This window comes from Rutidosis leptorrhynchoides, chromosome 8, assembly GCF_046630445.1.
Source record: "Rutidosis leptorrhynchoides isolate AG116_Rl617_1_P2 chromosome 8, CSIRO_AGI_Rlap_v1, whole genome shotgun sequence".
Lineage (NCBI taxonomy): Eukaryota > Viridiplantae > Streptophyta > Magnoliopsida > Asterales > Asteraceae > Rutidosis > Rutidosis leptorrhynchoides.
In genome coordinates this window covers 4,665,278-4,678,939 of record NC_092340.1, presented here as the reverse complement: position 1 = coordinate 4,678,939, position 13,662 = coordinate 4,665,278, and the positions used below count along the sequence as shown (strand labels likewise).

Sequence of the window (13,662 nt, the reverse complement as noted above, 5' to 3'; positions counted from 1 at the left end):
CCCGGAGGGTTAGCTACAACACAACAATACATTAATATATAACAATATAAACGAACAAGGTTAACACCTTAACCCGATACCGAGAACCAAAAATCACAATGAAGATTGGCCGAACTACACGAGCCTTAGTAATCCGAAACCACACGAGATTACTATCTTCACAACATCGAGGTTGGCCGAACTACACGAGCCTTAGTAATCCGAAACCACACGAGATTACTACCTCAATAAGATGACCGAACTACACGAGTCACCATGAATCCGAACTACACGAGATTCATTTGATAAGATGACCGAAACCACACGCGTCATCGTGAATCCGAAACCACACGCGATTCACATCTCCAACTCAAACCCACGGTCACGGGATTATAAAATCCACCACATCGGGGCTACAACATCCAAATCACAATCACGTGTGATAATGTACACACGAACGTGTACTTCGCCAAAGATGGTCAACCAAACGCACAACCGTGCCAATTGGACTTATACAAAAGTCCATCAAGTCCACCTACATGTGAAGTGAGCTCTATAGCCGAGAATCACTCCACCCGACCCGCACCCATCCTACACATACATATGCACATAGGATAATATCACTCACCTTGAAGTCTTGAAGAATGCTTCCAAGAAATCCGCAACTCGCCAATGGAAAGTACCTATTCCATTATCACAATTACAACAATACACTTAGAGTGGATTTACAAATCAACCCAATTCGTCACTTAGTGCAATTTCGACCCAAATGCACTTCCAAGCACAAACCGTGCCCAAAACTAACCAATAATCACTAACACAAGTGAGAATGGTCCTAATACGCCAATTAAACCCGAACTCAAGTGTTAAACACGTGTCATACCCATTTTGACACTTAAACCCTAATTTTGACCCATAAAGGTCAAAATCTCATCCTTTACAAGTTTTGACACCTAAACACATTTAACTCGGTTCTATACTTCAACTTAATCCATTTTAAGTTTATAAACATCATTAAATCGCCAATTGGGTCATAATTACCACCGAACCCTAATTTGACCCAAAGTCACAATTAGTCAACCATAATACCCTAAATGGGTTCCAATACTTCAATAATCACTATACCTAGTGATTAAACTCCAGACCAAAGCCTAATCAAGGCCAAATCGTCATCCAACCCAAAACCCGCCAAGTGACAAGATTAACTAGTCACCATAAACCCATTTCATCACCTAAAAGGGTTACACAACAATTTAACTCAAAACCCTAACTTGAATATCAAATCAAATAAATGAAATTCGGAGTTTGAGCTTACCAATACCACCACAACGTAGCTAGGAACGAAAGGAACAACTTTAAAACCCGAGACTTTGAACGATTCGAGCTTCTTCTTCACCAAAACCTCAAATCTCTCTCTAGACCTCTCTCTCTCTCTAAGAATGGATGAAGATGATGAGTGGATGTGAATGGGATCCAAAACTGATCCAAACTAGCTCATAAGCCTCACAAATCCGGCCCCATGTGATTTTACCCTTTTACCCCTCATTAAAGCAATTAAAAATAAAGAGGGTTCTGTCAGCAGCAATCGGCGCGGCGCGCACCAGATCCGCGCGGCGCGCAAGTAGTCAGTTTCAGGTTCTTTTGCTTTTTAACTAAATATAAATATTAAACGAAGCCCGTTCTCGTATGTCTTTTATAAACAAGTATACAAAATAAATATTCGGGTCTTACACGCCTCCCCCACTTAAACTCGATCATGTCCTCGTGATCCTCGTCACTTAACCAAACGGACCCCACTTACGGTCCTAAACATAAATTCCAACCCGACTTTCCTAGGCAACTATTCTCATTGAAGCACCTTTAACACTAAAATCGTCATCCGCGATTTTCTCAAATCCACAATCCGAGCACTAAAACCATGCTCCTTCCCTAACATCGGGAAAACTCAACCAATCTCGTACCGAGATATAAATCCCTTAGCGTACTATTACCGAGTACAACGCTAAAAGGACCCAAGTCCCAACCTAAGGTCAACAACCCGAACCGATGAAGACCGATCCAAACGAATCCTTACGGATAACACCACTCAATAGACATCCCTTGTAGTGCGCAATACGACCAATACGCAACTACCGTAACATCATAATCCAACGGCTAGAACCGATAGCGCCCAAAATGACTATGGAAACGCAAAACCCAAGGTGTACGAAATCAACCATCGTCACACCCATAACAAACATGTGAGCGAAACACGGCTATCGCCTCACTAATCCCACAACATGGTCCTCACGACCCCACCATCGACGTATAAAACGACCGATAGTTCCCGCAACATGGTCCTTACGACCCTACCATTGGTGTATCCAACAACCAATAGATCACACGACACGAAGGCTGGCCGAAAACACACGCGCCCTAGTGAATCCGAACTACACGCGACTCACTACCTTCACCACAACAACAATCGGAAATGGCCGAACTACACGCGCCATAGTGAATCCGAACTACACGAGAGTCACTATCCCGGAGGAATGACCGAACTACACGAGTCAATTGTGAATCCGAACTACACGAGATTCACTCCTCAATACAATGACCGAAACCACACGAGTCATTCGTGAATCCGAACTACACGAGATTCACTTCCACAACATCGAGGTTGGCCGAACTACACGAGCCTTAGTAATCCGAAACCACACGAGATTACTACCTCAATAAGATGACCGAACTACACGAGTCACCATGAATCCGAACTACACGAGATTCATTCCAATAAGATGACCGAACTACACGCGTCATCGTGAATCCGAAAACACACGCGATCCACAATCTCAACACAGGAATGGTACTCGCATTTCCCACCGGTACTCGCATTTCCCGATAGTGTTACACCATACCGACATAACACTACTCCCTTGATGAAGTCAGCGGACCCCGAAGGTCATGCTCCACCAATCACAACACCGGATGAAGTCAGCGGACCCGAAGATCATGCTTCACCGATCACACCACCGGATGAAGTCAGCGGACCCGAAGATCATGCTTCACCGATCACAACACCGGATGAAGTCAGCGGACCCGAAGATCATGCTTCACCGATCACAACACCGGATGAAGTCAGCGGACCCGAAGATCATGCTTCACCGATATAACACCACGCTCATGATGAAGTCAGCGGACCCCGAAAGTCATGCTCCACCAATCACGTATTCCCATGATGAAGTCAGCGGAACCTAAAGATCATGCTTCATCAAACAACCATACCATAATCGAGCAAGAACCGCCTATACCAAACATAGGTACCAAACAATAATTCTCCACAAGAGAACCCGACACACACCTCCCTTAACCGGAGGATTTCACCTTGCTCGCCAAATACGTCCATTATCCCTCAACGAGATTTACCACGTTACCACCTCGGTGATGATTCAAATCCAAACCATAAGTACAATTTATCCGAAATTGTACTCTACCACAAATCGACCAAAACCAGGTCTCGACAATATTTTCCGGATCTACCAAAAACATCATCCGAAATCTCACACTAAAACTTCCTCGTGCGGGAGTGTAACTCCCCCACTTGGAACCACGTTCCATATTCAAAACTCGTATAACCGCACAATGCTACCACATGTAGACTTTACCAACGATTGGGCTCACACGACCCATTACCACATCTTGTTCTAACCTTGAGCACACGAAGGATTTTAACCAACCCTTAAACACTTTGAACGAAAAGTGTACCGCAACACAATCGGAGTCGAACACCACGCTAGTAGGTATAAAAGAGGCACCTAATGTCGCGTCATAAAGACTCCATTACCAACACCCATCGAGATTTAAAACACTCGATCTCAAGGGTTCCAACCAACCGACGAACCTCATGATTCGTCACTTCAACATCAAAGCGAACACGCGCTTAACAACCAAACACCAAAACCATTTCCGTGGCTTGGTAGAAACGTTTTCCCAAATACTAAGGAATGCTTGGTTGCACCAAGTCTTACGCCCTTCGCCCGTCGATCAAACATCAACATAGGGTACTTCCATTAGGAACGTCACCCATAGCATAACATGCACAACAAAGGCACGCAACTCAAACTCAAACGGCATTTAATAAATAATCAAAAGACATATTTATCAAAATTAAACGTACCTCAACGTCTCCTGGCCGCACCCGTCCCCGCTAACTTGGGACATTCCGACTTACGATGTACTTCTTTTTGGCAATTGAAGCACACCATACCATCACCCTTTGGTACCGAACATTCCCAAGACTTGTGACCCCTCACGCCACAATTGTAACATCTAACCGCACTAGAATCCGACATACCCGTTCGCGTACCACCCGTGCTCACACTCGGACCCTTAGCCCTCTTACTCGGAGCACCATAAGAAACGACCCTTCGCTCACTTGAAGGTTCACCCTTTTTCGATCGTGAATACGACTCGAAACCTCTAGCCAAGTCGAATAATTCCGAAAACGATTTCGCTTGACCCCGGCTAATTTTACTTTTCAAGTCATCATTCAAGGTCCGATAGAAATCCCCCATCAACAAACGATCATTCCCCAAATACTCCGGACAAAAACGAGCCTTCGCCATAAAGGTCGTCTTGAGAGCACTCAAATCCATAGATCCTTGTCGCAAATTTCGAAACTCATTACGCAATTCCCACAAATCGGCCGAAGTCCGGAACTCCTCGAAGAATTCCTCCTTAAAGTCGTCCCACGATAAAGCCATAAACGTCTCGCCACCGACAAGATCAATCTTACCATCCAACCAATCCCTTGCCCTACCCCGCAACAAACTCGTAGCGAGTCTCGTCTTTCTCTCAGGAGGGCAATCAATAGTACGGAAACACCCTTCGACGTCCGAAATCCAAGTTGTGCTTATCAAAGGATCCGGTTTCCCGTCATACATCGGGGGTTTAGTCCTCATGAAGCTCTTAAGATAACGCTCCATTTCACTACTACCCCGAAATTCGGAATACTTCCTATCCATTTTTTCTTCCAACGCACCCATTTGCTCCGCAACGGCGGCCGCAACTCTAGTATTAAACCCCTCGTCATTCGTCTCGATCTCGTTTCGTGTCGCCATTCTAAAGAATGCAAAACGATTAGTCCACGAACGTGTAAAACCGTACGCACGACACAGCCCCATCTTGCTAAACACTCATCGTACATCACTTGTTAGACACGATTTGCACCCGTAATAAGGTTTGCAAGTTCTTATTACGCACACATGTCGCATCGACTCGTTAGTACAACGACCGTCTCGCTCGATGATATACACAAACACAACCAAAATTCTACGCGGTACAAACACACGCGAGAATTATTATCACAACACAACAACATATTAATAATATCCGCATTACTAATATAAACGTTAGTCAACCTATAGCCAAGGCACTAACCAAACCCATTCCGACCCGTAATCCTACAAGTCCCGCAACAATTTAAGCACACACAAGTCTAAGTCTAGGCACCTATCTCAAGTCACCTAAATCCCTTAGACCATGCTCTGATACCACTTGTAACAACCCAAACCAACCCGCATTAAACCGCGTTAAATTTACAAAATAAAAAAAAATTTGCTGAACTGCCACCTGGCGCGGCGCGCCATATAGGCCGCGCGGCGCGCCAAACCTGACTGTCCGGAAAGTCTTTAAATGCGAAAATGTTTGACTAGTTCCCGACATATTTAGGCGTAACGCTTTTAACCCCATGTTCTATATATAAAAACTAGCACGTTCTATTAATAAAATTATGTTTACGAAGCGGGGCCCACATCGACCCAAATTACCCTTTAAGTATCAAAATACAATTTTCGACCATAAGACTTTTAATACAAAATAAAGTCGAGCATGGCGATTGGGGATACGCTACCCAATCCTAATAAATCCAAAAGCAAGCCTTCTACGCAAACTATGCAAGTCCTCTAATCCTCGCGCTTACCCGAGCCACCATCCGCATGCAATCTATAAAAAGAGTCAACAACGAGAGGGTAAGCTAACGCTTAGTGAATGATAATATACTACATACATATATATGTATAAAATGGACACGCCACAAAATAACAAATACCGCATACCGAGGCATCCATATATAAGGCACTACACTAAGCATACCGTACGATCTCTAAGCAACGAGCTAAAGATACAACAACAATATAAGTTCACCAACGACGATGTGAACAGCGCCAAATAGCTACACCCGGAGGGTTAGCTACAACACAACAATACATTAATATATAACAATATAAACGAACAAGGTTAACACCTTAACCCGATACCGAGAACCAAAAATCACAATGAAGATTGGCCGAACTACACGAGCCTTAGTAATCCGAAACCACACGAGATTACTATCTTCACAACATCGAGGTTGGCCGAACTACACGAGCCTTAGTAATCCGAAACCACACGAGATTACTACCTCAATAAGATGACCGAACTACACGAGTCACCATGAATCCGAACTACACGAGATTCATTTGATAAGATGACCGAAACCACACGCGTCATCGTGAATCCGAAACCACACGCGATTCACATCTCCAACTCAAACCCACGGTCACGGGATTATAAAATCCACCACATCGGGGCTACAACATCCAAATCACAATCACGTGTGATAATGTACACACGAACGTGTACTTCGCCAAAGATGGTCAACCAAACGCACAACCGTGCCAATTGGACTTATACAAAAGTCCATCAAGTCCACCTACATGTGAAGTGAGCTCTATAGCCGAGAATCACTCCACCCGACCCGCACCCATCCTACACATACATATGCACATAGGATAATATCACTCACCTTGAAGTCTTGAAGAATGCTTCCAAGAAATCCGCAACTCGCCAATGGAAAGTACCTATTCCATTATCACAATTACAACAATACACTTAGAGTGGATTTACAAATCAACCCAATTCGTCACTTAGTGCAATTTCGACCCAAATGCACTTCCAAGCACAAACCGTGCCCAAAACTAACCAATAATCACTAACACAAGTGAGAATGGTCCTAATACGCCAATTAAACCCGAACTCAAGTGTTAAACACGTGTCATACCCATTTTGACACTTAAACCCTAATTTTGACCCATAAAGGTCAAAATCTCATCCTTTACAAGTTTTGACACCTAAACACATTTAACTCGGTTCTATACTTCAACTTAATCCATTTTAAGTTTATAAACATCATTAAATCGCCAATTGGGTCATAATTACCACCGAACCCTAATTTGACCCAAAGTCACAATTAGTCAACCATAATACCCTAAATGGGTTCCAATACTTCAATAATCACTATACCTAGTGATTAAACTCCAGACCAAAGCCTAATCAAGGCCAAATCGTCATCCAACCCAAAACCCGCCAAGTGACAAGATTAACTAGTCACCATAAACCCATTTCATCACCTAAAAGGGTTACACAACAATTTAACTCAAAACCCTAACTTGAATATCAAATCAAATAAATGAAATTCGGAGTTTGAGCTTACCAATACCACCACAACGTAGCTAGGAACGAAAGGAACAACTTTAAAACCCGAGACTTTGAACGATTCGAGCTTCTTCTTCACCAAAACCTCAAATCTCTCTCTAGACCTCTCTCTCTCTCTAAGAATGGATGAAGATGATGAGTGGATGTGAATGGGATCCAAAACTGATCCAAACTAGCTCATAAGCCTCACAAATCCGGCCCCATGTGATTTTACCCTTTTACCCCTCATTAAAGCAATTAAAAATAAAGAGGGTTCTGTCAGCAGCAATCGGTGCGGAGCGCACCAGACCCGCGCGGCGCGCAAGTAGTCAGTTTCAGGTTCTTTTGCTTTTTAACTAAATATAAATATTAAACGAAGCCCGTTCTCGTATGTCTTTTATAAACAAGTATACAAAATAAATATTCGGGTCTTACACGCTAATCCAAACAACCGCTTGCTATATGTGAAACGAACCAGATGAACTAACTTGGGAATGATGAACACGTAGGATCTAACTTTTTATGTACTTTTACATGACACTAAAACATAACGATATTAAAATAGTCAACTGTTAATATTGTTCATTATATAAACATCACTTTATGTGAGTTGTGAAGGTAAATACTCATAACATTATTTAAAAAATATATCAATTATATGTAACCGTACTTAAATATTTTCGATTCTATAAGATATCATAATTTTATACTAAAAAATGGATATGTGTCCACTAGTTTACTATCTTTATGTAGCTAAAAGTAATTAAATATTTCTAAATTTAAAAAAAATCCATCGTAATTATGTATTTTAATATGGATAAAAAGATCCACGGGCTATTAGTTAAATTTTTTAAGTAATTGAATATTTTGTATATTCTAAAGTATTTTAGGATATACATAGTGATATACTATATTTTCGCAAGTTAATACTACGTTTTTAAGGAGATTTATTATTACTAGTGAAATGACCCGTGAAAACACGGGTTTGTTTAAACGAAATAGTTTAATGATATGTTTTAGGTATTAAGTGAATGTAAATGTTAAAGTCATTTAGTTTATTGCCCCGTGAAACCACGGATTCTGACTAAGAAACTTGTCGTTGATTTTAAAAACATAAAGTTCGCTTAAAGTTGAATATTTATATTTATATTTTTAATAATAATAATTAATAATAATAATAATAATAATAAATATTTTTTAAATTTTTTTAGAAAAATAAAATTACAATTTAGAAGAGATTAATATTTTCTTTTATAAAATATTTTATATTATTTTTTTACTTAAATTAATATATAATTATGACATCATCATTATGAAAAGTAAAATGTAATGTAACTTAACGATGATGTCATCATTTTAGAGGTTTATTAGACTATATAGATATAGATTGTTTATTGAGGGTATTTTTGTTAGATAAATGAATGATTAGATTATAGGAAAATATTATAATTTACTTAATCAAGTAATTAAAAATTAAATCTAAATTAAATAAATGTTCTATTAAGTTTTTCTTCTATGTCATAGTATAGTAGACATTGTTATTGTTATCCACATTAAAGCATCATCGACATTCTTCTTGTTTAAAAATAATAATAATAATAATAATAATAATAATAATAATAATAATAATAATAATAATAAAATAAAATGAAAACCCATATGCCCACAATAAGTCAATAACTCTATAGCACTTTTTAAATTGTCAAACTCAAACCTGAAACCCTTTTTATTCCACTACAACATTTTCCATTCTTCCCACTCATCACTATCTTCAAATACTATTTCACTTGCATTATCTAACAAACCCACAATTGTTTCTTCTTTTTAAATTTTTTTTTTTTTTCCACAACAAAAATGACTACACAATTCTTAAATTCTTACTTTTCATTTCTAACTCTGTTCGTTTCTTGCATCTTTACATGTTCTATGGCTTTCACACCTCAAAATAACTACCTAATTAACTGTGGTTCAAACACAAACGACATCGTTTTCGGGAGAGAGTTCTTCGGTGATTCTAATAAACCCGGGTCGGGTTATCTAATTTCAGGTAAATCAATCACGCTCTCAAAACCGAACTCGTCGGATCTTTACAATACAGCCAGAGTTTTCAGTACTGTGTCAAGTTATGGGTTTGAAATTAATAAAACTGGGACCCATTTGGTACGTCTTCATTTTGCTCCTTTTAATTCTCAGAATTATAATTTGAGTAGTTCAGCATTTAGTGTTTCAGCTAATGGGGTTTTAATATTGACTAATTTTCGAGCTGAGTTGACTCCTGTTGTTAAAGAGTTTATACTCATGGTAGACAAACTTCATCTGGATATAAGTTTTTATCCTTTGAGTAAAAATGGGTTTGCTTTTGTTAACGCAATTGAAGTATTTTCAGCTCCAATTGATCTTATTGTTGATGGTGGGTCAAAGTCTGTTACTTTAGATGGAATTCAAGAATTCAAGAATCTGTCATCTCAAATTTTAGAAACTGTTTATAGAATTAATGTTGGTGGTTCAAAGTTAACACCTTTTAATGACACCCTTTGGAGAACTTGGGTCACTGATGAAGATTTTGTAGATATTAAATCATCTGCTAAAATTGTGAGCACCACTGAAGTCCCAAATTATCAAAAAGGTGGTCCTTCAATAGAAGTTGCACCTGAAAATGTCTATATGACTGCTCAAGAAATGAACAGGGGTAATTTGACTATAAATTCTATGTTTAATTTGACATGGGGTTTACCGATTGAGTCGAAACGTGGTGTCCTGTATTTTGTTCGTTTGCATTTTTGTGATATTGTGAGTCTTTCGCTTAATCAGTTGTTCTTTAATGTGTATATCAACGGGCTTCTCGCGTACAAGGATCTTGATCTGTCGTTGCTTTCGTTTCATGTGTTAGCATCTCCATTTTATGCCGATTTCGTTGTGGAGTCTGATAATTCGGGTGTTTTGGAGGTTAGTGTGGGCCCGTCTGATTTGAGTACTAGTTTGAGAAAGGATGCAATTTTAAACGGTGTGGAAGTTATGAAGATAGTGAAACCTGTAAATCATAAGCTTTATCCGGAAAGGAAGAACATTTGGGTTTTGATTTCTTCGATTTTAGGAGGGTTAATTGTTTCATGTTGTTTGATTTTACTGGCTTTTGTTCTTTTGAAATTTAAGAAGAAGAAAAGAGCGATGAAACGGGCTGAAAGTAGCGGTTGGACTCCTTTGCGCGTGTATGGAGGGAGTTCGCGTAGTAAATCTTCAAACGGAACACATAATGTTAACAGATTAAAGATCCCTTTTGTCGATTTACAATCTGGAACGAATAATTTTGATAAAAGTCAGATTATTGGTTCAGGAGGATTTGGCATTGTTTATAAAGCGGTTCTTCGTGACAACCTAAAAGTTGCAGTGAAACGAGGTGTGCCTGGTTCGAGACAAGGTCTGCCTGAGTTCCATGCCGAAATTACGATTTTGTCCAAAATCCAACACCGCCATCTTGTTTCTTTAGTTGGTTTTTGTGAAGAACAGTCTGAAATGATCCTTGTATACGAGTACATGGAAAAGGGCCCGTTAAAGAATCACTTATATGGGTCAAATTTACCACCTTTGTCATGGAAACAGAGACTTGAAATATGCATTGGGGCAGCACGTGGGCTTCATTATCTTCACACGGGCTCGGCACAAGGTATTATTCATAGAGACGTTAAGTCCACGAATATATTGCTTGATGAAACTAATGTTGCCAAGGTGGCGGATTTCGGGCTGTCGAGGTCCGGCCCGTGTTTGAGTGAGACTCATGTTAGCACAGGAGTGAAGGGTAGTTTCGGGTATTTAGATCCGGAATATTTTAGAAGACAACAGCTTACGGATAAATCGGATGTTTATTCTTTTGGGGTTGTACTTTTCGAAGTACTATGTGCACGGCCCGCTGTTGACCCGTTGCTGGGGAGGGAGGAGGTGAATTTAGGGGAGTGGGCGGTTCAATGGCAGAAGAAAGGGCAGCTTAAACGGATCGTGGATCCCCGTATTGCTGACCAGATAAAACCCGAGTGTTTGAAAACTTATGGGGATACAGCTGAGAAATGTTTGGCGGATTATGGTGTGGATAGACCGACTATGGGTGATGTATTGTGGAAATTGGAATACGCACTGCAACTTCAAGTAGCAGGAACATCGAATGCACCTTGTGTAGGTGACACCGGTGGTCAGGAAGGTGTAGCCGGTGCTGGGTCGAGCAATGTTGATGGTTCACAATCGGTGACAGGAACAATCCAAGTTTTTTCTCAGTTGATGACCAACGATGGTAGGTGACAGTACAGATGATGGTCTTGTTTTGTTTGGGTCATTTTATGTCGTCGTTGACGGTATCTATAAGTTACAGGATCTGTTAAAAGTAAAGTATCAAGGTCTTTGTGTATCACTTCGAGATTTGTCACTTATATTGTTCATCACAATCATATATCGAAATGCATTTATTAATATCAAAGTGTATACATATCGATACACAATTATATACGAGTAAAGTAATAAGATCGATACACAGTGCTAGTGTATCTTTATATTGAAACTGTTGTATCATTATTAGATACATGTGTGACATACGGAGTAATAAAAACCATTGCATCATTCATTCATTTTTATCTATATTATATAAAATAAAATATTTTAGATTCAATGAATGAATGGGTTGTTTTTGCATTACGGGACCTCATCTGAACGGGCTCTTTCACCTCCGGGCGGGAAGGATATAGTTTTCAGGTAACTTAATAAATTAACAGTTTTATGAATATTATATTTTGGTCTGGGCCATTTGGAATTGAGATTCAATTGGGCCAGATGGGTTCTTAAGTCAAGATTAGAAGCCGAAACCCTTTTTATTGAGAAAAAGGTGTTGCACTAGAAGAACTACATAAAGAACCGGCCGGCACTTTTTTTTTTTTTTTTTTTTTATTGGTCTCTCCCAGTTTACATCCAAGCTCTGCTTCTGCAAGGAAATATACAGGTTTTTTTTTTTTTTTGTTGTAAAATGTTTTGTCTTGTTTATCGATAATAGGGTTTGGTCATAAACTTTACTGATTAATTGTTTTACAGAAATCATATTTGGTAGTTCAGCTTGATTTTCTGTATATTTTTGAGATAAAAAATAATCCTGATGTGTTGGTGTATGCATAAAGTAAATATTTTTGTTTGAACATTAGTTAGTAGCAGCAGGTTATGTAATGTTTACTATATATAATATAACAAGAACAATTAGCTAGAAGTTGATTTTTAATTGCTATCTAGCTTGTTATTCCTGCCTTAGCTTCCTGATTAGTATATATACTTAGTTTTACTTTTTTATTTTATTTTACTTTTTTAAAACATATCCACCGGATGTTTGATCCATTGGAGCCCTAATAATTTTACAGGAAAAAAAAGATGAAAAATAGTGAGGCTATTTGTGTAGTAAAATTGAAGCGTACTCGCCACCCTCCTTGCCCCCCTGAGATACAAAAGATACATAAGAAAATGTTAGATCTTCGAAGAAACAATCTGAGGCTGTTCAAATTGGAGATGGCTAAAATTGATGAGAATTTGGCTAAATGGGAACAACCTAAGCCTATTATCGAAGATCCTGAAACCCGAAGAATTCGTAATAACCACTCTTAATTTTCAATTCTTTAATTTAATTTTGTGATAAAAGGAAATTTGCAGAATTGCAAAGGTCAGTGGGTGTTTGGGTAATGTATTTATTTAAGCATACATATAAGAAGTTAGTTGCTGCAAGTGTTACTTGCTTATTTTATACTTATTGACTTTACATAACATCATGTAATTATTTTAATTATTACTAATTAGTTTTAGTTAATTAATTATATTTTATTATTATGCAGACTTTTATATTGAAATTACCATTACCAAAACCACCTACGTTAGTCACTTTTACGAAAGCTACTCCAGTTTTGCTTTAAAAAAATGTTGGTACTCTCAAATAGAATTTAACAAGTTTATATTATTATTAACTATCATATCACATTATTTGTATTTTTTATGTTGGTTCAGGTCGAGCAGAAATGTTCAGACAAAATGGTCCCGCCATGGTTGACTTCATTCCGCAAACTACAAGAGATACATCAGAAGCATACTGCTGTAACTAAACTAAATCCCTCATCTTATACTAGTTTTTTACACCATTATTAATTAATATGAACCACACTTGGGAATTAATAGGCT

General features: G+C 38.8%; 1 protein-coding gene across 1 annotated transcript; it reads left to right on the top strand.

The window, feature by feature from the left end:
• The first annotated feature begins 9,324 nt into the window (after positions 1-9,324).
• LOC139865033 (probable receptor-like protein kinase At5g24010) lies at positions 9,325-12,001 on the top strand. The gene has a single exon (XM_071853588.1). It carries the CDS (start codon positions 9,325-9,327, stop codon positions 11,758-11,760), a length of 2,436 nt encoding a protein of 811 aa, XP_071709689.1. The 3' UTR covers positions 11,761-12,001.
• The last annotated feature ends 1,661 nt before the right edge of the window (positions 12,002-13,662 follow it).